Here is a 27500-nt window from a genome sequence, read left to right on the forward strand (position 1 = left end):
TGATAAATATCTCATAAAGGGCTTGGATCCTGCAGTGCTGAGCACTCTGGCCCCAATCCATCGAAGCACTTAATCACATGCTTAATTTTAAGCATCCAAGAGCCATTAACTTCAACTGGTCCACTCACGAACTTAAAGTTAAACGTGCTTTAGGTGTTTTACTCATGTGGACAACAGAGTGGTTAAGATCTGGCGGGATTAATCCTAAAGTTATCACGTTGCATACTGAAAAATTATCAAATAAATTAAGACTTAAAAAAACCCCAATAGGTTGATGAAGTTTTAATATTGTTGCAATCAAAACAGTACATAAGAACATAAGAATGGCCATACTGGGGCAGACCAATGGTCCATCTAGCCCAGTATCTTGTCATCCGACAAGCGGCCAACGCCAGATGCTTCAAAGGGAATGAACAGAACTGGGCAATCATCGAGTGACCCATCCCCTGTGGTCCAACATCTGCCAGTCAGAGGCTTAGGGATTCCCAGAGCATGGGGTTCCATCCCTATTTTGGCTAATAGCCATAGATGAAACCTATCCTCAATGAATTTACATAATTCTTTTTTGAACCCATTATATTTTTGGCCTTCAAAACATCCTCTGGCAACGAGTTCCACAGGTGGACTGTGGGTGCCTTTTGGCTGTTTAACCCCTGGTTCTTGTGTTACATGAAGGGGTAAATAATACTTCCTTATTCACTTTCTCCACACCATTCATGATTTTACAAACTTCTATCATATTCCCCTTCAGTTGTCTTTTTTCTAAGATGAACTCTCCCAGTCTTTTTAATTTCTCCTTGTATGGAAGCTGTTCCATACCTTTAATCATTTTTGTTGTCCTTCCCTGTATCTTTTCCATTTTTAATATTTCTTTTTTGAGCTGGGGCAACTAGAACTGCATGCAGTATTCAAGGTGGGAATAACATGGATTTATATAGTGGCATTATAATATTTACTGTCTTATTATCTACCATTTTCTAATGGCTCCTAACATTGTTAGCTTTTTTGAGTGCTGCTGCAAATTGTGCAGATATTTTTAGAGAGCTGTGCACAATGACTCCACACTTTTTTGAGTGGTAACAGATAATTTGGACCCCATCATTTTGTATGTATAGTTGGGATTATGTTTTCCAATGTCCATTACTTTGCATTTGTCAACATTGAATTTCACCTGCAATTTTGTTGCCCAGTCACCCAGTTTAGTGAGATCCTGCTGTAACTCTTCACAGTCTACTTTGGACTTAACCATCTTGAGCAATGTTGCACCATCTGCAAACTTTGCCACCTCACTGTTTACCCCTTTTTCCAGATCATTTATGAATACGTTGAACAGCACTAGTCCCACTACGGATCCCTGGCGGACTCTGCTATTTACCTCTCTCCTTTCTGAAAACTGACCATTTATTCCTATCCTTTGTTCCCTATCTCTTAACTAGTTACTGGTAAATGAGAGGACCTCCCCGCTTATCCTATGATTACTTACTTTGTTTAAGAGCCTTGGGTGAGGGACCCTGTCAAAGGCTTTCAGAAAAAGTCCAAGTACGCTATTTCCACTGGATCACCTTTGTCCACATGTGTTGACCTCCTCAAAGAATATTAATAGATTGGTGAGGCATGATTTCCCTTCACAAAACTGTGTTGACTCTTCCCCCAACAAGTTGTGTTCATCTATGTGTCTGATAATTTTGGTCTTTACTATAATTTCAACCAATTTGCATGGTACTGAAGTAAGGCTTACTGGTCTGTAATTGCCAAGATAGCTTCTGGAGCCATTTTTAATAATTGGTGTCACATTAGCTATCCTCGAGTCATCTAGTACAGAAGCTGATTTAAGTGATAGGTTACATACCGCAGTTAGTAGTTCTACAATTTCATATTTGAATTCCTTCTGAACTCTTGGGTGAATATCATATAGGACCAGATGTCCTGATTTTATAGGGACAGTCCCGATTTTTGGGTCTTTTTCTTATTTAGGCTCCTATTACCCCCCATCCCCGTCCCGATTTTTCACATTTGCTGTCTGGTCACCCAAATATCTTCTGGACCGCGTGACTTATTACAGTTTAATTTATTAATTTGTTGCAAAATTTCCTCTACTGACACCTCAGTCTGGGACACTTCCTCAGATTTGTCACCCCAAAATAATGGCTCAGGTGTGGGAATATCCCTCACAACCTCTGCAGTGAAGACCAATGCAAAGAATTCATTTAGCTTCTCCACCATGGCCTTGTCTTCCTTCAGTGCTCCTTTAGCATCTTGATTGTCCAGTGACCCCACTGATTGTTCAGCAGGCTTTCTGGATTAGTAATATAATATCTAATATGAATTAAAAGTTTCTAATACATAACTAATATAAAGTATTGAATAAATAGTGTACTGTCGGAAGAAAATTACATTCTCCAGGAGGAGTTGTGTTTAAAAACTGATGTCATGATGTGGTTCTAAGTTTTTAATTTTTGTGCTATTAATAGTTTTTATGAACCTACATAGAGGTAAATTCATATATATGCACAACTATTTGCAAAGCAAAGAAAAAAAGATCCCATTAGGAATAGTTTTTGCATTTAGATAGATAGATAGATAGATAGATAGATATAGATATAGAATATGCCTGAGTAAAACATTAAATACCTGAATGAAAAAGGGACACATTGTTTGTAAATACTTGGTAAAACAAAATTATTGTACCCAGTGTTTTACAAGAATCACCATTCTGATGCTGTCCATTCTGGATATTGCCACCATGGTATGCTTACTATTTGCCTTTGAATTAAAGAAGAGTAGCTTTAGATTCCATTACTATTAATGGCAGACTATAAAAATGAAATACTAATAGAAGTACATACATTTAAATAAACACAAAAAGTTAAACAAGAAAATACATTTGATGAACCAAATCATTGTTGGCACTGTAGGCACAAAAGTTGAGTTTGATCCAAATATTATGAAGATTCATAATTTATAAAAGGAAACAGTGTCAATCTGAGATCATTATTAAAGTTTCTCACAGGGGGGTAGGTGGTACAGCATAAGTACAACACAAAAAGCCAATATTTGCTAACAGCTATCACACAGGACTTTCTGATACTTACAATGGGAATTAATGGCAGTATGTGATAGATACCTTTTAATTATGACTGTTACAAAATAATACAGAACCACTATAACAACAGCACATACCATTTGATAACCCCTGCAAAACCTAAGTCCAACATGATGAATTAAGAACTGAGTTCCATCCTGGACTCTTAGGGCTTGATTTTGCAATGCACTAATCATGTCTATGAGGTGATGAACACACTCATCTCCCACAGTCTTAAGAGGCATTGGGGGCACCCAGTAGCTAGTACCGCACAGTTCTTAATTTATTTAGATTTCTGGATGAAATCACATCTTTAATGCTATGTAAACATAGCTTTGAGGATCCAATTCATCAAGGTACTTAAGCACATGCCTAACTTTTAGTACATGAATAGTCCCATTGATTTTATTTGGGACTGAATTCGGGTCTTAATTCCTACATTTTTAAAAATGTTGAAGAAAAAACATTTGAAAAGGTCTGATGTGAGCTATGAATAGACCACAACATATTTAGGGCTTTTACTGTCTGTCTTGAAAACCCATTATTGACCTACTACACCACCACCAAAGTATTAACACACCGTATGGACTTCCTGTACACATGCAGGCAAAAAGGCAGAGTATGTGCATAACTTTCATCTGCTGTATCAAGGAGGGCAACTTGTCTGGGGGAATTCATCCTGTGCAAGAATGGAATTAGTCATGTCTAACCTGAAGCCATCCATAGAGCTTCTGCGAGGGAGGCAGGGCATATCTTTAAACTAAACTCTTGGGTGTCCTGATGATGCCCCACCAAGCCAGCTGCATCTTATTTAACATCTATGTTGCCTGGTGGAGCAAGAATTACAGGTGGCATGTGCCACTACAACCACCTTCGAAGTGGGCTTTCTGCCACATGGGACACTTACATCTCAGGTTTCTAGACTGAATAAGAGTGTTTTATTTTCCCTTTGAGCATTATGGTTCATCATGTGCACAGAGATTTAAGTGCCTTTTTAAGAAGTATGGTTTTGACTTGGTATTTTTTTTTAAGTTACAGGAATCGAATAGTAATTTTTTAATTTTGTATTTTGCATGTCAAGTTTCAGAGTGGAACAGAGTGATAAACACCTACAAATAGAGGTTTATACTAGAAAAATCAACAAAACCTATTAATACTGATATAATGCCATCCTAAGCTTGCAGCATTCTCGGGGTGCTGTCCTGCTGCCCTTTATGGCACTCCTTTGTTCGGAATGCAGACATTGCACAGCTAAAAAGAAATGTACAAAGCAGAAGTGAACTTTAAAAATGCACATGTACTTCATAACATATTATAATTCTTCCTCTTCTTCTACCTTTTGGATACTATTAAATGTGTTCTTTTGTAGCTTGGACAATTTCAAGAATATCTGATGTACTACATTATGAGGTAATGGATAACTCATGGACTGAGAATGGGAGATAGAAACATTCATTTTAAATTGCTAATTATACAATGGCCCAGAACAATAGTGAATGAAACTATTATAACCAGATCATGGTTCTGTGGCTTGTATGAAATATTTTGGTGGTCTTTGCTTATTTCTCATTAGTTAAAAGCACAGATCATAGCAACCATTCCCATAATTGACACCCTTGCTGGCAGTCAAAGCAGAAAGAACAAGAAATGCATAAGTCATGGAGACTAACTCCCCTCTCAACCCTAGAAGTTGTCCTCTAGGGTCTAGGCTGAAGCATGCTGATGGGGGGTTGGGGGGGGGGGGCTGCAAAACATACATTTCCATACCTGTGTTTTATCATTTTTGAAACTGAACAGACAATAGCAATCCACAGTGCTATTTATCTAGCACCTTTCGTACAAACTGAATTCACAAACTTTTCTCACCATTAAAATCCAAAACAAAACTTACCAATTTACTAAGATTTGAACATCAGCTACTGATTGCCCTATAGTTATTTATCTTGAGAGTTTTCATTGCAAACATTACAGAACCAAAATAAATGCTTATTGCATGAAGCAAAAAGTATAATGTTATTTTGTATTCTGAATCTGGTATGAAAACATATTATTTTGTTCACAGCATATATAGCCACTGTGGTAAAGAATGGGAACATGCTGTGAAAGTATTCACAATGGAAAGTGTATTCACACAAATTGTTACCAGATTGTTGAAATATGAACTCTGAAGAAAGCTTTGATCCCACAGCACGTCAAAGACTCCTATCATGCCATTAATAACTGTGTTACTGAAACCAGGCCTAACAACATTTCATAGTTTATTGATTTCTTACACCTGGCTGCATGTTATTTCACCAAGAACTTATTTCAAGTGAGATTATTATTATTGTTTTAAAGATATAAATAAGTGAACAGATAAATATCAGCTATTCCCACAGGTCATCTGCCTAGAAATGGATGAATCCACTGTTAGAACAGCAAAATTGACTTGAATCTCAATCTTTTCTCAGAACCCAAGCTTTTTAGAAGATTCATTTTTGTTGAGAAGAGTCATTCCAATGGCTTGAACTAGTAACCTGCTTATCTCAGCACACTGCCATCTTCCTCTCATAATTCTCAGAATACAGAGCTTCCTCCATCTCTTTGACCAACCTTGGTCTCCCACTTCCCTGTATGGAACCACTACAGAGACCTTAAACTCTCTTCTCTATATGCCTTCAGCTATACTGAAAAGTGCACCCCCTCTTGTGGATCAGTGCACCCCTTCTTGTGCATCATAGGGTGCTACAACTTTCAACTCTTAGAGTCTCTAATATTTATCACATCCTGGGGGACAGTACATTGAGGAATTACCATGATTCATTATATTACACTGCAGGAATAACTAGGACCCAACAGACCAGTACTGGTAGCCAACACCTGCAAAGGATGCTTGAAAATTGTTGAGGGAATATGGAAGAGGGAAGAACTGGCAGCTGAGGGGCGTGTGTGTGTGTGTGTGTGTGTGTGTGTGTGTGTGTGTGTGTGTGAGAGAGAGAGAGAGAGACTGACTATTTAGGTAAGGCATCATATGAAGTAGCTTCTTAAAGTTCAGAGACCAACCAAATTTATAAATTTGTGTGTGAACTGAACCTGTCCCTTGAGGTTTGTCGAAGATTAGACTGGTCCTGCTTAGGTAACACCTGTTCAAATGTCTGATACAATAATGAAAGGCAGTGGCATCAGAACATACGGTCCATTCAACTTTTAAACACTAGTACCTGTGCGCTGTTGCTGACAAGAAAACAACCAGATTCTATAACCTTGTACATGAATTCTTAATTAAATGTAGTTGAGATGGTGTTAACGAAGAGAAAAGATACTTGATCCAATATTCTCAATTATGGATAGCATGTTTTCTATGGAGGTTTCAAGTCAAATCAGTTTTAATGTAAGGGGATACTCCATTCAGCACAATAGCATGTGGAGAAGCAGGCCAATAAAGAAAAAGTAGTTACAGTAAACTAAGTGCAGATCATGTTAATGGAAACTGAAGTGCTCACTCCAGGCTATAAATAGAAAATATTATTTGCTTTGAAAAAAAAGAGTAAGTCAGAGCCCTTTTCTAATACTCTAGCTATGTATTAATATAGCCCAACCATTGTAGTAACTGAGCACTTCCTAAGTATCAAAAAATTGAATTAACAACAACCATTTCTGTCTTCTTCCTTCGCAGCTTGCAGAAGAAATCATTTGCTTTGCATTTAATTCTGGAAGTAGTGAGTGCTGTAGCCTTTCTATAATTCTCAGTGGAATAAGCTCCATAATTTAGGTCTGGTTCCTGTGAAAGTTCTCCCACCTGCGCCCAAACGCTTCATTGGTCTGGCGGAACAATATTGTAGAAAGTGTTGTGGGACATCACGGAGTGGCAAGCAGTCTCCCAGTAGGCCAAGTGCATGGAGACCACAGAATACGGGAACAAAGACCTTGAATTTGTCCCTGTATTCAATGGTCAGCAGCAATGCAGAGAATGGAGCACTGGGATGATGTGTTCACAGGGACTTGTGTAGCCAAGCAGATGTCCTGCATCATTTCATACAAGCTGAAGATTTGTGTGTATGTGTGTGCACGTGTGTGTTACTATTCCTAGATCTAAGTTGCAATAATCAAGTTTGGAGGTCACCATTTTTTTATCACCTTGGATATTTAGGCATCTGACTACTCCAAAAGTTTAGATTTAATCTGAATGCAGATGACCTGGATGGTGGGGGATGTTCTAGTAGGGGCAAGTCCTTCTTACCAGCATCACCTCAATCTTGCTTGGGTTCAGATTTAGCCAGTTGCTCTTCATCCAAAGGCTGACTTCAACAAGGCATTCAGAGAACTGGGAGATGGTACTGTTTATCATTTGATATAAATGAGATGTAGAATTGGGCATCATTTGTGTACTGCTGACTCACCAATTCTCCCAGTGGCTTCATACTATAAGTCAAATAAAATGAGGAAGAATAGTATCAACTTTGTGGGATTCTGCAGATAAGAGCTGAGAGAAAAACCTGAGTCATTTCAGGAGTTTCCATTCATCTCTGCAGCTTCTTGGAGGAAGGACAGGAGTATTTGTCATCTGGGCACAAGCTAAATTAACAAGAACTAGCTCCTCTCTCAAATTCTCTCTTGTCTGTTCACCAGAAAAGACCTGAGGAAGAGCTCTGTGTAGCTTGAAAGTTTGTCTCTCACCAACAAAAATTGGTCCAATAAAATATATTACCTCACCCATCTTGTCTCTCACCAGAAAAGAGACTAATAATGATCCATGTGGAGATTCATGCCATCCAAAACACCTGATTACATTTAAGGACAACCACACCCAGTTAGGATTTGAGCCCTGTGATGCTCTTGTGGCTTTAGCTGACTAGTTTTGGGGAAAGGGTCTAGCGGTTTCCAGAATTTAGCTCCTACAAGCTTCTCCCAAATGCTGTTTTCCCCCATGAGGAGGAAGGCAAAGAAAGTTGCTGGGCCTGGTACTCCAGCTGGAACCTGCTGGGTCTGGAAGGCCTGACATACCCTCTATAGCCTTGGCTGTAGTGCTTTGTGTAGTCTAATTCAAATATTTCAAATAAAAATGGTTGAGGACATGTTTCCAGAATATGCCTAAAATATTATAGCATATGTGCCAACTGCTAATGTTGCTGGAGCTACACAGCCAAAATCACAATAGTATTAGAGAACTAAATACAAGAATACAAAAACATAAAATAAGAGCCACTGGATTCATCAGTCAGTAACAAAAAATGAAAATGAAATTGAAATCAGGCACAAAGTCTCCATTATCATATACTTCTCCTATACACTCTCTCACAGGACTATACCTCCACATGAAACTCTGGGTTAAACTGGAGGCCAAGTTGTAGATATGCATAGTTTAATAGGGAAAATTTTTGAAATAAAGCCAAAGTTTTAAGAGGATATTTTCTGTTAAAGTAATATTGCAGAAACAAGTTAGAGGATATGTAGAATTAAGAACCCCTAAACAACCTTAACCCTGCCCCCACCCAAAATTATGAGACAGCCTTATGCCTGTACCTTACATCTTCTACACAATCATATGAGCCACATACTTCCAATGAACTGTATCATAATAGATGTATTTCTGCATTGTAACACCCACCACTGCATATTTACTATCTTGAACATTTGGGACTATCCACCAATTTACCCTCAATTGACAAGACAGCATGGAGTTCCTTAACTCTGTATTTCCACACTTTGTTGTTTGTTAGACTATTTTCATTTTTACCTTAACCAAAAAAGTCTTGACTTTCCAATAATTTGTTTGTTTACCTCAAATATTTTAATAAGATGCCATCCTTTTAATCTATTGACACATACAGTAGTACAGCGTTCCCTTCAGTTTAACTAAGCTTTTTGTGCCTGAGAATCTCCTTAGATTCTTCTAGGGAGTCATTTATTCCCCACCAAGTATACAACCTAAATTAAAGATGTGTTTATTAGCATATTTCTGTCTCTTTCATGCTAGACCTGCACCAGCATTTCTTCAAAACTACATGGATTTCTTAGGCCTTCAACTTGCCAGGATCAGCTCCAGGTCCACAAAGCGATCCTATATATTTTATAATAATCTTTCTATCCAACTGGTTCAGGTTTAGAATGTAAGAAGTATGCATGCCTCAGTGAGCCTATGGAGACAAAGCCTGGGTCTCCTATGCATCCATGCCTCCTAAATATTTTATATTGTCCCTGGATGGTTTATCAACTTTGTATGAAAAAGTATAGTAATTTATTAATTTTTCTTATTTGGAGGCACAGGATGGTTGGGTGTATGTGGTCATTGTGGTGTTTGGCCATATGTGGGGGAAGGGAAGGAAGCATGCTAAATATTATGTGAGTAAAAAATTAATAGTTTTGTAATGGCATTTGGGAAGCTCACAGAATCTACAAATCTCCTTTTTTCCTTGAACAGCATGAATCCCCTCCCCTGCTCCTCTCCCCCCACCCATAGACAGATCAAAGTACCATTATTGCTAAGGAAAATGCTGCCGTGTAAAAATTTTGTTACCTGCCTCATGCAGGAAAGGGATGAAGATTCTGTAGCCACTGGCTTCCCCTCACACAAAGTGAGGTGAAGTATGTGTGAAGATTTTACTGCTCACTACCTGCCTCCACTATGCAAGGATCTGAATTATATCATCACATTCTCCTGTGGGATAAAGGTTGAAGATGCCACCATTGGAGAAGCATGGGTCCTTAATGGAGGCTTTTCTCAGTGAGCTTCCCATACTGCTTTTTCTGAAGAATCCCCATTGTGCTGGGATGAAATGAGCAAGAGCAATCTCTTCTTCCCCCAAGCGTGGTTTGGAGGAATTCCCTGAAGTCTCCTGGGCATTCAGAAATTCCTTTCAGTGACATTTCACCCCTCACCCCCACCCATTCAATTATACAAGGGGGGAGTGGCATTGGTGCAGGGCTTGAGGGAAAGGTAATAGTTTCTCCTGCTGGCACAGCGCCCGAAGAGCAGATATTTGAGGGGAGTGCACATGGAATGATGATTCCAATGATGCCTGTCCCCTTTAGTGCCACATTAGGGGGTGGAAGCAGGCTAAGGAGAAAAGGTAGGAGAAGATACTGACTGCCACTAGCAGATAATTGAGATAGGATCTCTATCTGTTGTTTCTGGTTTGTCAAGCAGGAGAGCAGTGGGTGAGAGATGAGTTTATATATTTTGATGACTATCTTTGCACACAACAACAGGATTAGAGACTTGCTTTCCTTTTTACATAGAAAATTAAGTCTCTACCAGCCATTTGGTTAATTTTTCATATCCACCAAGGCCAAACGATCATTCTGATATTCATATTTCACCAACCTTCACAGTATCTTCCAAATTTTGTATCGCCAATCTTGAAAACTGCAAAACCAGCGCTCTTCAAACCAAACTGGAAGTTTCTAGTTGTCACTACTTTTAAAATTAGTTGTGACCAAAAAAGTCAAATAGACCCCTCTGGAAAGAATTACAAAGCCCACCATTAACAATCAAAAATGACTGGCCATTTACATAAGGCTTCTCGCCAGCTAACCGCCATAAAAAAATAGGTGAATGGATTGAGTCCCTCTCTATTATCCACAGAGCATCCAGACCCTGAGCTAGTATCCAAACTTTCTTCATTCCTGGAATTTGGCTTTATTGGTAACTCAAAAACAATAACACAATGTAAAATTCAAGTCTTCCTCCTTGAGCTTGCCTGGCTCTAGGGTTTCACTTCAGAACATGTCTAGTTACTCTGTTTCCAGAGAGCCACTCCTACCTCCCTTATATCCTAGGAAGAATGAATGAGCAGCATATACCACAGAAAATCAGCAAAATTTCAGCGGCCTTATGCAGAGTTCTAATACCGAATGTCACTGTGGCTAAACAGAAGAGTGCCACTACTTTAGTTTTGCATCTAGATTTGGCAAATGGAAAGATTAGGTTAAAGACCAGACCCCAGAGCAGCTAGCTAGATGTGAAATTCTAGCATGACTGCAGGCAGGAAAAGCTAGTATGTGTGCTAATGTATCTGTTGGGGGGGGGGGGGGGAGAGGGTGGATATTGATAGACAGTGCTTGCCATTCACTGAACATTTAAGCTGAAGTGACCACAATGTAGAATATCATTTTAATGAAATAAATATGACACAAGCAATAGAAAGGGTGCCCAAATGGAGCAAAAGATGACCAAGAAGGCAGCTTAATACTAGAAATCCCAAGAGAAAGAAATAGAAAGGAATTACAATTTTATCTTTCAGAGTAGCAGCCGTGTTAGTCTGTATCCGCAAAAAGAACAGGAGTACTTGTGGCACCTTAGAGACTAACAAATTTATTAGAGCATAAGCTTTCGGATGCATCCGAAGAAGTGGGCTGTAGTCCACGAAAGCTTATGCTCTAATAAATTTGTTAGTCTCTAAGGTGCCACAAGTACTCCTAATTTTATCTTTATCCTCTATATCTTTAGGAAAATAAATTACTGTTCAATAGATAGCAGGGAATATTCAGATATTATGCTTCTAGAGGCTAAACCTTTACAAAATTACTTACAAACCCACTGGATAACAGGCATTCCCAAATATTCCTGCCATGACAGAGAACATATTTTCCAATTTGTGTTATGTAGATAAAAAGCTCCCATACTTACAGTCTAACTAATTTAACAGGCTGAACAAGTGACCTGAAATATTAAATGGTCATATTAAAAGATTCCAAGTCTCAGAGAAGTCCTTTCTTTTTCTGGAACAAGAGATCTTAATGAAATGGAATGGTGAAAAAGGAGACTGTGGGCTACCACAATAAAATGTAGATGGAAACTAGGAGGGTTCAGGGGAGATCTGAAGAAAAGAAAATCAAAGAAATTAAGATAAATTCTTAAGAGTGGAATCCTGGCTCCACTAAAGTCAGTGGCAAAACTCCTCTTGACTTCAGGCCAGGAAACTTACAAGAGAGTTAATGGTTTGCTAGACTACCTGGGAATAAAGAGAGCAACCAAGAAGGATAAGGATATTGTACAGAACCTAAACTAACTTAATTACAATAGACTTCATGAGAGAAAGCGAGGAGGTTGGGGTAGATAGCTAATCCAGATATTTTTTTCATTTTTTTTATGTTTTATATTCCTTTAAAAATGCTCTATGGGTAATTCTGGAAACTACAGGTCAGTACGTTTTATATTGCTACAAAATAAAATATTTGAAATAATAACTATACAACAGCTAGATGAGCAGGATATGACAGGGACAGACTAGAATTGTTTCTTTAAAGAATAATTCTGTTTCTCCAATTAGAATTATTTAAGCAAGCAAACAAAAAGGTGGGTAAAGGAGAACTGGTAAATATTTATTTAGACCTTGAATAAGCCTTTGATAATAGCTGCTGAGGAGGAACTTTAAGTAAACTAAGGAGTTCTAGGGTAAGAAATAAAGTTGTGTCACTGATGAAACCAGTTATGTGATAGAAAACAAGGACCAGGAATAAAATGGTCATTTCTCAGCATGGAATGAGGTTAAACAGTGAGGCTACCTTAAGGATCTGTATGTAATTGGTGCTTAGAATATACTTATTAATGGGGTAAAGAAATAAATAGAGAGGTAACAACACTAGCAGATAACTGATGTTTATTTACAGTCTAATTTATAAAGGATTGTGAAGAACTTTAGAAAAACCTAATAGAGCTAGGTATTTCACAACATAATGGCAGATGAAATTTAATGTAAATAAATGAAAGAAAAAATTATATTTATTTATATATGTTGATAGGTTTACTATTTAATGCAACCATTCCAGAAAAGAGATGTATGTATTATTGTGGACACCTCAGTGAAAATCTCTGCTTGAGATGCAGTAGAGATTAAAAATAAAAAACACAACATGTTAGAGTTAAGAAAGGGATATAAGACTGAAAATATTACATTGCTTGTACATAAATTGATGGTATGCCATCATCTTGCCTACTCTCTTCAGCTGTGGTTAACCCATTTTAAAAGTTATATAGCAGAAACTAGAAAGAGATAACAAAAATGATTAAAGACACGGTAAATACATCCATATGGGGAAATATTAAATACACCAGTGCTACTTTGTTTGGGGTTAATCTTGCTGCAACTGTAGTCAATGGCAGAAGAGCAGGGCCTGAGAGAGGAGACAAATAAAAGGCGGTATGACAGAATAATGCAAAATAAAGCAACGTGCAGAAAAAGTCAAATGAACAAACTTATTTATCCTTTCTCTCAATATAAAGACATCCAATTTAATACAGCATTTTTGCATGATCCCTCTGTCACTACAATCACCTCACTATTAATTCCTTCTCATAATACAAAGGTACACACCCAAAGTAAAAGAGAACTTTAAACATTCATCTGTAACCTGTGGAGCTCACTGCCACAATATATTATTGAGGCAAATAACTTAGTAGAATTAAAAAGCGTACATGAATTCTAAGAATGTGATCTGTCACTACACTAGAGTAAAAATTTGTAAGGGATATCAATGCTCATCTCTTATTTTACCTATCTTAAAAGAGCATTGACTAAATAGCTACATGCTATTTAGGTTTGTAGACTAGACACCGTAGGCCAGATGTTCTGTTACTCCCAGCACCTGTGTGTAGCCCTGTATTTTGAGGCCATCATGTGGCCTGCCCACAATTCACGTAAGCTAAACTAGGCTCAGGGAGGTTCTAACATACAATCGTCCCTTCGGAATTGTTCTGGCAGCCAAGAGTAGCCAGAGCCGAGCATACTCTGGCTTTGCCCTGCCATCCCCTGAGATACTCATCAGGGAACCCCTTAATGCCCAGGGGGACTCCACCAACAATAATGCTCCTTCACACCATGGGGCAGTATAAATAGGCCACAACAGAATCCAGAATTTGACCCTTTAGCTCCTGAGTTCCAGCAAATCCCAATATGGAAATTTTCAAAATAAGTTACGTTGGACACTCTGTCCTACATGCTTTGCGTCTGCCATCCACTCTGTGTATCAAACACAGATCTCTGCTTCTGTTCTTGCCTATTGCTTAGCTATAATATGTTTAATAATATTATTAACAACAATAACAAGAGGAGGAGGAGGAAAATAGCATAACTGGTAGCACAGTTACTTATTGTGAGCAGGGACTAGAAGCTGTTGGCAAACTGGATTTCATGTTAGAGACTTTTAAAATATGTTTATGTAGCTGCAGATACGAAGGACTTCAGGCCTAGCAGAAGAAGTGAGTTTTGAGAAGTGATCTGAACAAGGAAGGTCGTCACTTGGCACGCAAAACCTGTTTAAGGATACAGGGCCACAAGGAAGAAGGGGTGAAGACAGAGTGGAGAAACAAATTCAGAGAGTGTTTGGGCAGAAGAAAAGGAGTAGGCGGGGAGTAGCAGGGCATAAAATTAGAGATAAGTGTGGAAGCAGTTGCGCAGAGCCTTGAAGTTTAGGGATAGCAGCTTAAGCTTAAAGCAATGGGATCTAGGACACAGCCCTGAGGAGCCCAACAAAGAGTGTGTGAAGGGAGAACTCTCAATTGAGAGAGACTGGAGGGAGAAAAAAAACAAAATCTCCCAAGCACAGGAAAGAGAAGTTGTTTACAAAAAGCAAGGATCAACTGTAATGAAAAGAACAGAGAGAGAGCAAAGAGGAGGAGAGGCCTTTGGATTTGGAGAGGTGCAAGTCATTGATCTTAGAGCAGTTCAAGTTTAATAGAGGGGTCAGTACCTGGATTATATCTTGAATGAAACATTACTGTACAATACACTGTACATTATAGCATTATGGTTTGTAAATATCTGCCTGAGTTTGAAAAAACAAAATGTACATTCTAAATTGTATTTATTGCAACTCAAATACTCAGGCACAAAATTGTGTCCTCCCCTTTGAAGATTTGGGCTGTATTAATAAATGTACAAATGTAATAACAGGATATTACCTAAATATTATCATGGGTTCTTGTTTCAATATATTTCTTTGTTATCAGTAACCCATTTTACTGCAAATAAAGTAACCAAAAGGGCCAGTCCAACAAGCACAGGTAAGTGTGTGAAGAACCTCAATAAACAACTTGATTACTATTCTAAATATGTTTAGTATCAGGGGGTAGCCGTGTTAGTCTGTATCTACAAAAACAACAGGGAGTCTGGTGGCACCTTAAAGACTAACAGATTTATTTGGGCATAAGCTTTCGTGAGTAAAAACCTCACTTCTTCGGATGCATAGAGTGAAAGTTACAGAAAGAGTTACTTTCTGAGGGAAAAAAAAATCTTCCTAGTTCCAGAAAAGAATGACGAGCATAATGCTCACAGCTGATCATGGCAAAACCTGGTAGTCTCCTCTCTCTTCCTGTCACCTGAGAGGGATGGGTGAGCATACACACTATGACCTGGTCTGAAGCAGCTGCAACAAGTAACCCTCCGGCTATCTAACCCTTAAAGGGGCCACACACCTTCTCCTACAAGCCAAACAATGGCTACCACCACTATGAGGCAAAGGCTGATAGGCTGTTTTAGACAAGAGATCTGCAGTGGAGAAGCCTCTGATATTAGTGGTAGCAAGATTGTGTGGATGCATCAAGACACTGGGGCTAGGTGATCAGAGAAAAGAATGGGAGTACACAGAGATAATGTCCCTGGAATAGGGCACAGCAGGTCCATACAGAATCAAATGAGCTTAAATCGATACTGGATCCTAAAATGGAGAGACAGTCAAGTTACTTGTGGATGAGGTGATGTGGTCATGATTTGGGAAAAGTTCTGCACATGCTAAACACATCACAGAGAACAGGCATTTGAGAAGGACATAGATAACGCAGTTGCAATAGTAAATAGGACCGAAAAAAAAGCACGAGCAAGGATTTCAGCAGAGGTGTCTGAAGATGCCAAAGTTACAGAGTGTGAAGATATAATGGAATATAATGAAAAATATGGAGAGAGAAGAATTTGAGAAGAACCGAGTTTGGGAATGTTCCTATTTCCCGAGAGAAAGACTTTTGTTTTTGAAATATCCCAAAGGGTAATTTTGGGCAATTGCTCTTCTAGCTTGAGTGTTCTCTCATATAGGGAATTGATGGGATCTATTCTGTTACTCCTTCTGTTCAAAGTGTATTTGAGGCTGCTGGACAGGTACGTGAGAGGACATGTGATACTATATATAAAACATGGGCTCTAACTCTCCATCAAATCTGTACTGGTCTGGCGTAATGAAATGAGTGACCCAGTGCCTATGTGTGCAGCTGGACAAAGGCTACTGTCTTTGGTGCAAAACAACAAAGAGTTTAATAATGTTGATTGGTGGAAGCTGTCAAAAAAGCTGAAGTATATTGTCTTTGCAGCCCAAACTGAGAGAGCACATCAGGCATCTGCATTACATATTTGTAATCCACATGTTGCTTTAAATCATGGGATGCTCCTGGAAGCCAAGAGCACTTTTTTCCATCTTCACCTTGAAGCAAGGTTGTAAATTCTCCTTTTGGATACAGACTTGACAACAGTTATCCATGCTTTTGTCAATTTGAGATTGTATTACTTTAATATGCTCTGCATGTATGGGATTGCATATCGAGACTAGGTTGTTCTATAAACTTATTAAAGAATTAAAATTGTGCATGAAAGTTTTCAGCTTTTTATAATTCATGAAGTGCCTGGAGTTTGATGTGCTAAAAAATGAAACAATATATTTATCCTTCTAATGTAAGACGGCCTAGATTTTTAGCTAGACTTCAGTCTGTGTTGGGGGGTAAAAATGTGCATCCATATTAACTGTTAGTATAAATATTAGCAATTAGATGGCCAGCAACCTACCAGTGAGATGGCTTACATGTGCACAAACATGTAGTGAGCTGTGTAACATAAATACTTGGATCTGCAATTCAGTGATGGCATAAAAATGCAGAGGCAAATTTTTGCACTCACTGTATTGCACCTAGAAAAAGAGTAGCCACTTTTAAGAATATGGGCCTATAACATTAAAGTTACTCCAACAATAAAGCCCAACATCAAAGGTTGATGGAACCAAAATTGTTTATGCAGTCTTAGTATTGTGAGTAAAGCATCCTTACTAGCAAAATTACTGCTTGAGTTTTAGAGCTCTTGTAAATGATAGGCAACTCCCATGTTCTAAATTTATGAAAAATTATAAAACTGCACTGCAGAGGAGTCTGCGTGTGCATATTTAGACATATATATGTTAAGCATATAATATACATAGGTTTCAGAGTAGCAGCCGTGTTAGTCTGTATCCGCAAAAAGAAGAACAGGAGTACTTGTGGCACCTTATAATATACATAGTAAACTTAAAAGATAGCACATTCCTATATAGAACCATTTAGTGAAAAACATGAAAACCTTGCCCAAATGCTGAGAATTCACAGCAGACGTGGCAAAAAGTTTTCAGCAAAGCATCTATTTCGCTGAAAAGACCTAAAGACCCTGCAAAAACCCCCACAGTTTCCTACACATTTCCACAACACCATGCTATGGGGATCTGACACTCTTCTGTTTAAGGCAGCTGAAGCGACTATATTTCTGGAGTGATCTTTTAGTCAAGAGAAAGCAGAATGAATTGTGTATGTGCAACAACTGGGGCTAGAGTAATGTAAAAAAGAAATAGCAGCTGCTGATCCTGGGTAAGACATATAACATTTAAACAACTAAATAAGAAAAGTCAAAGGGCTGGAATGATTGTAAAGTACAAGAGCATGAGTCTAGAAAGATCAGAAAATTGATGAGCAGGGTAGTAGCATATGAGAGGGTGAAATGAAATATAAAGTTAAACAATATAAAAATGGTAAGTAGAAGAATATAAAATTATAGGGAAACATTACAGGTAATTAACAATATCACGGTAGAGCAGAGAAATATTTTAATAATCAAAATTTGATTATCATTTACTGTTTCCAGTGGAGTTCACGTGTTACACACTGCACAAACTTTACAAAGGCAAAGTGATTGCTCCAAAGATAGCTTATTGTAACGTGATCCAAAATATCAGCAAAAGTAGTAGACTTAAATGGTATGAACACAGTAAGATGGAACATTGCACTCACTCGATTTGCCTGACACTTTCAAATGCTTGGCAGTGGGAGACAGAACCACTACAATTTCAAATGCTCACAGACAGATCTTGTATTTGAATATGATGAGATAAAAGGTCAACCACAAACTTTAAGATTCTATGAATTCTTTAGGCGGTACTCTTTCAATTTCAAACTAAGATCAACTATAAAGGGAAAAAAATACAATAGTCTATTTTCATAAAGTGTATTTGCCCATTATTTTCCAACCCTTTACTAGACTAATGGATAAGAATGTGAAATGAAATTTTCAACAGGCATTAATATATTATGTTATTAGGCAAAACAGTTCTGATGAGTAGGATATCCTGAAATCTGCACTGCCTATACCTTCATCGGCTCAATTACATGTTTCTCACCTATTTAATAAAGCTTGACATATCTCTATTAATTGAAGCATTTCCATAGTTTATTTCCTTATATTCTATATCAAGTTTCATACAGTGAATGAGAGACTTGCATCAGAGAGGTCTCCTGAAACAGAGCAAGCCTCCAAAGTAAATGGAGATGGATCATCAGATGGGACAATGTAATGATATAAAAAATGGAAAGACGGGGGATTGGAATATTATGAAGTTAAAGAAACAAGGGAATGAAAGTGATTGAAACTGGAATGATAGGTAACCTACTGTAAGTGGTATGAAAGCATAACAGTAGGGGACTGGAATAATCAGATATGGGAACGACCTAACAATGGAATGCTTTCAAACTGAAGCACCTCAAAAGTGAAATGATCTTAGAGCAGAATAATCACATTTGCCTCTGGGAATAAAATTTAAAGGTTAAAAAAAAGTTTGAAAAACTAAAACTTTGAGGATTATGCAGATGGAACTGCAAAAAGAAAAGATCCATTCTGGCTAAAAGTGGGAAAAGTAAAAGGGATAGGGTGAGAATTGATGGCAGAATACAAAGGGGAAAGGTTGACTGAAACCATGCATAGCTGAAAATCCTCTTCTTTCATAGGGCAGAATTGGAGGAGGCAGAAAGCTTACTGTACTGGGGAATACTCATATTTCTAATTTAATTTAGCTTCAATCCTTATTCTCTTCCATTACAGCAAATTTTCTTCCTCTTTCCTCACAGGAACCAAACATAACCTTCCCAGAAAAGAGATATAAAATGGTTTGGGTGTATGCAAGTGTGTGCAAAAAATTTAAATCCTAAAATGAAATAGGTACTAGAATAACGTTAAATGGGAATGATAGTGTACTGGACTACCTATATGAATACACTTTTTAAGAACACCTGACTTTTGTTTTCTACTTGCTATTTTAAGATCAGTGAGTGATTCAAATGCTAGAAAATCCTACTGATATTAAGCCCATTAACTCCAAGAGTCTGGATTTGCTCTTAAGAAGTAGACTATTTTCATAAGTGAATTCAGACTGTTAATTCAATGGGATTGTTATCGTCATTAGAATTTACACTCTCATCGTGCTTTAATGGAAGGGGTGGGAGAGGAAGTGATGACAACTCCCTCCCACAAAACCCCAAATAGTAGGATACTTACTTCCCCGTCCTCATTTGTCAACTTTCCGCCTTATTCAACTGGCAGCAGTGGGAACTGTAGGAATGGCATAACTGCTCATTATCCCCTATTCAGGAACTTCATTTTTTTTTCAGTCTTTCAATTTTTCATAGAAACCTGGTAACTAATTTCTTTTTCTAAAACTGCTATGGAGAACTTTACAACTTGAAATTTTCCTTCTGCTCTCAAATCTACACAGTTAAATGGAATGTCATTTGATATTCATTGTCAATATTTGATATTCAATGTCATTGGCCAACATAAGTACACATGGCCAACAGATATACAAAGTTTTCTGGCATTGGCCTTGGCTACACTGGCGCTGTACAGTGCTGCAACTTGCTTCGCTCAGGGGTGTGAAAACGCCCCCCTCCCAAGCGCAGCGAGTACAGCGCTGTAAAGCGCCAGTTTAATTAGAGCCTGCAGCGCTGTACGCTCCCTCGCAGCGCTGCAAGCTACTCCCCTTGGAGAAGTGGAGTACATACAGCGCTGCGAGAGGCGGCGCGACTACACTCACGCTTCACAGCGCTGTCGCAGCAGTGCTGTGAAGTCCCGAGTGTAACCAAGGCCATTAACTCACAGTGAACCATGCCAGTGTACTGATACATAAAGTCACAGAGGTGTGGTCAACCAAGCCAATGGAAAGACACAAGAACAGGCAGAGACCTGAGTTTGATTTCCAACTGCATTCTCATACTCCTTGCTAGGCACTATTAAACAGGCAACACTAACTCTTGTGGAGGTAGAGGAAGTAAGAGCATGAAGTTGGATCAATAAAGATCCCTCTGATCAATTAAGGAGCTGTGTTCACTGGCTCCGAAGGGACTTTCAAGCCCATCCAAATTTAAATAGGAGGATGTTGGCCATGTTATAAAGGATGTAGTATCAAGTTAGGGGGAAATTGAGGATCTTGAGGGCTCTGACAATGATGTATTAGACCTCACCTTCTAAGAGCAAATGAAGGTACAAATGTTTCCACACTAATATTGAGATCAGAGGGAATACAGAATACGCAGTGCTGTCAGCTCTCACAATTTCACCATAACTCTTGCAATAAGTGGCATTTGTCTAAAAAGCTCCAACTCCTGCATCTGTTTTTTTCATGAGAATCTCAACATTCATTAAAAATAAGAAAAGCTTGGAACTGAGACTCAAGTATAACCCTAAAGGCTCAAAAACCAAAGACAAATAAAAAGAACACTTAAAAAAAGAATCAGATGAGTATTAAGATAATCTCATTAATTTTGGCCTGTCATATGATTTTTGAAAGTGTGGGGCTGACAATACTAAATCTGCAAACAATTAAATAATGAAAAGAATTAAACATGTATGTATTACATTATTTTGTTGTCTAGTCTGTGTTTTAGTTGATTCAAAATGATCCATGTTACTTTATCTTCTGGCAAATCATAAATGCTGGAGGAAAATAATACCAATAAAATTATATTTGCACAAAAATCTGCTTTACTAATATGAAAACATTGCTGTGGTGGCTTCATAATCCACCTGAGGCATGAAAAGTAGCTACAGTGCCTGGTTATTGCATGTCCTGTCCATTGTTACTACTTGCCTCACATATTATAAAAAGTTTTAAAGATAACAGATTCCCTGAAATCCAACTAGTTTTAATTCCAGTTATTTTGGGGTTTTATTGCACCTTAGCATATATACACACATGGTCTGAATCTCTTCACACTTATATTAGCGAGAATCAGGAACAGACTTCAGAAAAGTGAATATCTGTGTGAAACATTTCACACAGCTGTAGTTCTGAGGCCCCGATGAGTGGATTCCATTGAAGCCGGTGGTGATCTGGTGGGCACAGCTGTCCACCCATGTGGGATCAGGGCAACAGAGTGAATTGTCACCCACGGAATTCAATGGGAAATTTACCAGTGACTTCAAGGGGGTTAGGGTTGGACCCTCAGTCTTTTCTGCTATGCAGTATAGTGATCATGTGTCATATGCCAACAATTGTTTTTTAAATTGTGTTTAATAAAGTTGTGGCTAAATACCTCTTCTAACTAAGTAGACTGGTCTGTTGTGTTTATCTGTCCTCCCACAGTGGCAATGGCAATATGTTTACAAATGTGAATTTTCTTTAACCATGATAAGAAAACATTGCAGAGTTATGGCAGTTTTTTTGTATTTAAAAATCAATACAGACTCAGAATAATAGCAAAGCTGGTGTTCTTTATATCAATATATTGGTCCATTTACAGAGGCTTTCAAAAACGTTAGGGGTACTTACTCTATATGTAATTGTTATACTCACAACTGCCTATTAGTTTAGCTCCTGTTAAAAAAAGTGGTAACTTCCTCTGCCCATTTTTTCCCACTTCTATGCTTTTCTCCTTGAATAAATATCATAAAACATATTTTTCTACAAACACATAACATACATATACTACCACAACAGATATTCTTGAACACAGGATATCTGTAAGTATCATAAACAGTACATCCAACAAATACATACAAAGCATGGATGCTTTTATATCTATGTGATAAATGATAGAGCTATATGATACATATATCTATCAAAAACCCTTGACCACCTCATCTGCTCTCTGCCCACTAATCCACATCCTCCAGGCCTTAATCTAAAATTCAAACTGTTGAGCAATTCCAAAAAGGTGTAATTCTTTTTTAAATAAATCAGCCACAGAAATATTTACTCTTCCCCCCTCCCCGCCCACAAATTAAGCTAGCTCAAGGCCCAAGACAAGCAGAATTCAGTCCTGAGTCAGTGACAGCTTTTTAATACGTAAAAATGTCAAAAATGTAAAGTCTGTTACCTTGCATCCCTGCAAATCTGACACTTGTTCATCATCGGCCTACAACCAGAGTAATTTCACATTTGGGAAGAGAAGGAAGAAACAATCCTTTGGCATATTGATTTAGATAAAAAAGTAATTATTGAAAGCATTAGAGGTGTTTGGAATGCTAAAACAGCACACAGATATCCACACTGAGTATTACCAAAATATTTTATAGTATATAAAAGATTTATGGTAAGGTGGCACTGTTCACATGTAGTCCATTGGAGATTGGGTTTGAAGCTAAATTGTTCTAGAGATTGGATTCAATGCTGTTGAAATCTGGTAAACTGTTGTCAGGAGATATTGGTCCCAACTAGTGGAAATCTCGCAGATCAGATCAGCTGCTTTCAAGGGATTTACATAATCTTTTACTGGACCACAATGAGAAACTATGATGGTCATGTATCAAAACATTTCAGTTACCTTAGGTAACTAAATATCCTTACCTCAGAATTTGCCATGTTTCAGATATTCTCTATGCTTAGGAAGCATAAGGAATCCTGCAAATACCGAAATTATATCATCTTATTATCTAAGGCAAAATTGGAAAGCGTGACCTTCTAGTTTTGGATCTACTCAAAATCAAAGTTGAAGGAGCAAGTTCAGATCAAAAGATCTGAATAATTTCTCCATTCCCTAATATTATACACATATTAATTACAAACTGCAAAGAATGCATTTGTTTGCCAATATATGCATACCCAAAGCACACAAATATAGGCTGATGAACACACACCTGGCACTGTTTTATTGTGTTTATAACATGGTTAATTTGGGCTATTAAAACAATTAATATGAATCTACAAAAACAAAGAGCTCAACTATAGTATATTTATTTGATACCACTACAGGATATAACACAAACATATTTATAGTTGCAAATAATTGGATGCTCTTGGCAGTAAGATAACAATTTCTATTTTCTCTAGTATCCAGCATTTTCCAATTAAAACACTAGCAAGCTGTATCAAATAAGCTGTGTATGAAGCGTGAGTTTTTAGATTTCCTTTAGTTTCCTCTCCTTCTCTTCTTTCAATCTCTTAATTCTTTCTTGTCTCTCCTGGATGTCTTGTCCTCACCACTCTCTGTCCCCTGATTCTCTTAACTAATGCCTGCCCACACTGCATCAACAGGAAGCATTGTTAATTGGATCAGCAGGGATGAAAGATAGTGCCTGGAAGGTGTGTGTGTGGGGGGGGAGGGTCAAGAGCGTGTGCTTGGTAAGCCAGAAGAAGGTCCCTTCTCCAAAGGTGGGCCCGCCTCCCATTGGATGGGCTGGAAGGACCAGCTGGGCTGACTGGCTCTTGTTCTCTCCTCCCCCTTGTCTACTTAAATTCTTCCTGGGCTTTTTGAGTATCTCATTAGTCCCATTAACTGCTACCAAATAACTTTGTCCAGTGACGCCAGAAGAAAGGAGACACGTGGAGTTGCAGGTGCGACAATGCTAATTGCTGGTGCCCCCAGTAGCCAGTGTTCAATGTGGATAAAGACTAAAAGACCAGCTCCCAGAAGTACATGGCACCTGGGATTTCGCTGGTAGACCCTTGATCCTAAAGGAGAAAGGGAGACCTGAAGTCTGTGTGGACTGGTTATACGGACTGGTTATTGGTTAAATGGTGGGAGCCCTGTAAGCCCATACTGGACCCAGTTAAATGCCTTGTATATGGGTGGGGGTGGGCATATAGCACTCCTCCCCAGTATTAAATTACTAAAGTTGTGACCTGTTGCTTAAATCCATCCCTGTATCTGTTCATTCACCTGCATGCCCTGAACAATAGGCAGACACAGACTTTCAAAAGAGTCACTGTGGATAGTCCTGATGCAACCAAATACTCCAGAACTCAAGATTTGATCCTCTTATCTCTATTTGAAAAAATTAATGCATTTTGAGCAATTAGTGTTTGTAACCATAATTCAAAAAATTTGTTTCTTTTTTGCCTTTTTTTGCTTCAAACTGTAGCTACAATACGCAATATTTTTGCCATGACCATGTCTATACAAAACACTCATATCCATACAACCATAGATATGCACAGATACATGCAGACTGTACGCAACATACGTAAACACATCTGCCAAACGGTTACAAACCAACTATAATAGCAAGTGTCATTCTCTTCTGTAAAATAGCTGTTTTTAACACACATGATCTAACTCTTGTTTGCTCTTTAAAGTTTTATTGTCTTGGCATTTTATACAAGAAGAGAGCATTAGCATACTCAGGAGAACTGCTAAAAGTAAAAGGCCTCAAGCTACCTACTGCATGGTTGATAGCATAAAGCATGGGATATAAAAACTTTTGTCTGATTGCTCACTTTACTTGTTTTAGAGTAGTGTTACTCTCAAGAGCATATATTCATGTTCTTCTTCTTCTAGTTTTATTACTTCTTTTGTATTATTTAATACATTTAAAGACACTTCTAAAAGACAAATTTTTCCATTTTGAAACAGTAATGGTTTGGAACCTGATAAAACACATTAACGTTCACAGTGGTTTTTTTTCCCTCTCAAAGGTGATGTAGTAAATGTGTAACAAAGTAATTAGATACACAGTAAATAAACATTTCTACATGATTATATGTAGATATCTATATCTATATATCTATCAAAACAAAACCAAACAACCCCACCCCACAAATCTTTAATCTGTTAAAGGTCAAATAATATAGTAGAAGAAAAACAGAGCTTAGTCTAAATTACTAATATAGCTAAACAGCACTATATTAGAAATTAAAACAAACATAAAAATGTGAAAGAGAAAGCAATGAAAAAAGGCAAATCAGGTCAGCTATTTTAAATACAAGAAGAACTGAGAACATAACTGTACTTATTCCAGTATACATTTAAAAAAATCATCCTATGGTGAACTTAAATCTAAGTCTATTTAGATATCATATTCCTAATTATTATATAAATAACCTGGGAAACCATACCTTCAAGGTAACATGTTTTACTATTTAGTAAACAAAAACTGCTACATTTGACACCACTGATTAAGGCCAGGCATTTCTAAAGCTTCATACTCATTTCTGAAATCCACAATACATCAATTTTTAATACTTCCACTCTCTCAGCTCCATTAAAAAGATGGTAGGGGAAAGATTTTAGAGTAATTAATGATATAGTTAGCTGCTAAATATTAATAGGAATCGTAGTCTTGCATAAAATATAACATATAAACCTTGCCAATACAGACGCACCAGTAATTAAAGTTGAATATGTAATTACACTGATTTATAAGACAGGCAAAAAGTTGCACTTTACTAGCTTCTATGTAAACTGTAGGTAATAGTTAAACTTTGCATTTTATGGTTTATATAAATGGGCAATATCTCCACTACAGTTCATAAATGGTTTAGAGACTTGTAGTGAAAATTACAACTAATTCCAACATGAAGATTCTTACTGTACCTTAGAGCCAGAGCTGTGACAATGACCACACACATACAGATACATCTTTCCATAGAATCCAATATTATATGCTTGGTAGTGAGGAAAAAATGGTACTGAATAATGTTTATACAGAGAGGCCCTATACATGTATACATGGCACCTATACAGCAAATAGGCTTCCTATGAACAAATGAGTCTCAGGAGCCATTTTAATGTTTAGTTTTCAAGTGTACAGTTTTAGCTTTTACTTACCTGTGCTTCAAAGTGCTTTTTCAGTAACTTGGAGGTTCAAAGAAATGCATAATTTTTTTTCTAAAAACTCTGCTAACCACTCACTTACATGTGAGGCTGAGGAGAGCAGCCCGGACTGCTATTTCCATTACTGTCAATGTGATCCAGTGAACCATTGAGATCTTCATGGACTGCCTGCAGTAAGCCACTGGATGCGTTATTTATCAATCCTGGGTTACTAAGCAAAGGTAAACTACTCTCTGCCAGTGCAGCCTAGCAAAATAAATAAGATATAGAATTCTTAGCCCGTTTATCTACAAAACAGTTTTCATATGTATATACATGTGTACACGCATGCACACAGAGCTGCATTTTGTACAGTGCAAACAATGATCAGAAGTTTTTGTACGGTTCACAATTATTTTCACACGTTGGTTACAATGGTATCTACATTACCGGTTTACTATTTGTGTTAAATGTGTTGAACTATCAGATATGCTATGGCATGCACAGTGCATTCTGTCTTCAAACTATTTCTAACTTTGAATTACACTAACCCTTGTACTCTGCCACACGATGCACGGTTCCTTTGTAATGTAGGCAGCTGCTATACTTCTAAAAATGACCAGAACTTAACTCAAAATAAAAAAGTCCTGACATTTGCCTCTTATGCATAAAAATTATATATTATAATTAAATTTTAAAGTTTTTGCCATGAGCACCATGTTCCCCAACACTATGATGTGAAATCATTTATGACAGCTTGGATAAATATTAATGCATATCCACATGCTTTTGCAAAAGCTTCTATCAATCTAACATTTGCAGCAAAACTGAGTGTTCCAGATTTTGCCACAGGGTGTCCTTCTTGCTTCTTCACATCAAAAGTAGCATGAATTAGAACAGTACTTCTTGCAGTGCTAGGTAATACAACTTACTTGGATGATACACCCAACTATTAAGAATGACCACAATGCCCATATAAACATAAATGGGAATAGTTCTACTCCTAATATAACAGCAAAGAAAGTATGACCCACATAAGAACATAATGAATACGTGAAAGGAAAGAATAATTTAGGATTTTTACCTGCAAGCTTGCATTAAGAGCTGCTCCGTAGCCTAAGCTGGTGGGTATGTTTTTCACTAATGTTGGGCTTCTGAAAATAAATGATTTTTCAAAGTTTAAAGAAAGGCAGGGATGCTGGGTGGCTCAGTGGGTTAATGCATTGGATTTTCAGCTCAGAAGAGCAGGGTTTCAAAATGACAAATGAAATGAGGTGGGGGGGGGGAGTTCCGTCTATTAGACCACAGTGATTTATTTATTATTCACTATAATTTGACCCACATGGAACTCTGCTCAAGAGAGAAGGCCAGTAGTGAAACATGAGGGTTTATTCTGATCTGGACTGAGATACTCTGGCA

The 27500-nt window shown here is 37.8% G+C and overlaps 1 protein-coding gene across 43 annotated transcripts in view; it reads right to left on the bottom strand.

The window, feature by feature from the left end:
• The window catches only part of FOXP2 (forkhead box P2), a 584095-nt gene that overhangs the window by 6413 nt on the left and 550182 nt on the right, over nt 1-27500 (bottom strand). For 39 of the 43 annotated variants that reach the window (XM_065556344.1, XM_065556343.1, XM_065556339.1 and 36 more), the window contains 2 exons: nt 27166-27235; nt 26185-26348 (listed from right to left, as the gene is read on the bottom strand). In XM_065556344.1, coding sequence (XP_065412416.1) covers nt 26185-26348; nt 27166-27235 — 234 coding nt within the window. Of the gene's footprint in view, nt 1-2631; nt 2764-26096; nt 26349-27165; nt 27236-27500 lie in introns of all 43 variants that reach the window. The other 4 variants (XR_010590215.1, XR_010590183.1, XR_010590220.1 and 1 more) reach the window with 2 other exon arrangements.

The sequence above is a fragment of the Chrysemys picta genome, chromosome 1, assembly GCF_011386835.1.
Source record: "Chrysemys picta bellii isolate R12L10 chromosome 1, ASM1138683v2, whole genome shotgun sequence".
In the NCBI taxonomy this organism is placed as follows: domain Eukaryota; kingdom Metazoa; phylum Chordata; order Testudines; family Emydidae; genus Chrysemys; species Chrysemys picta.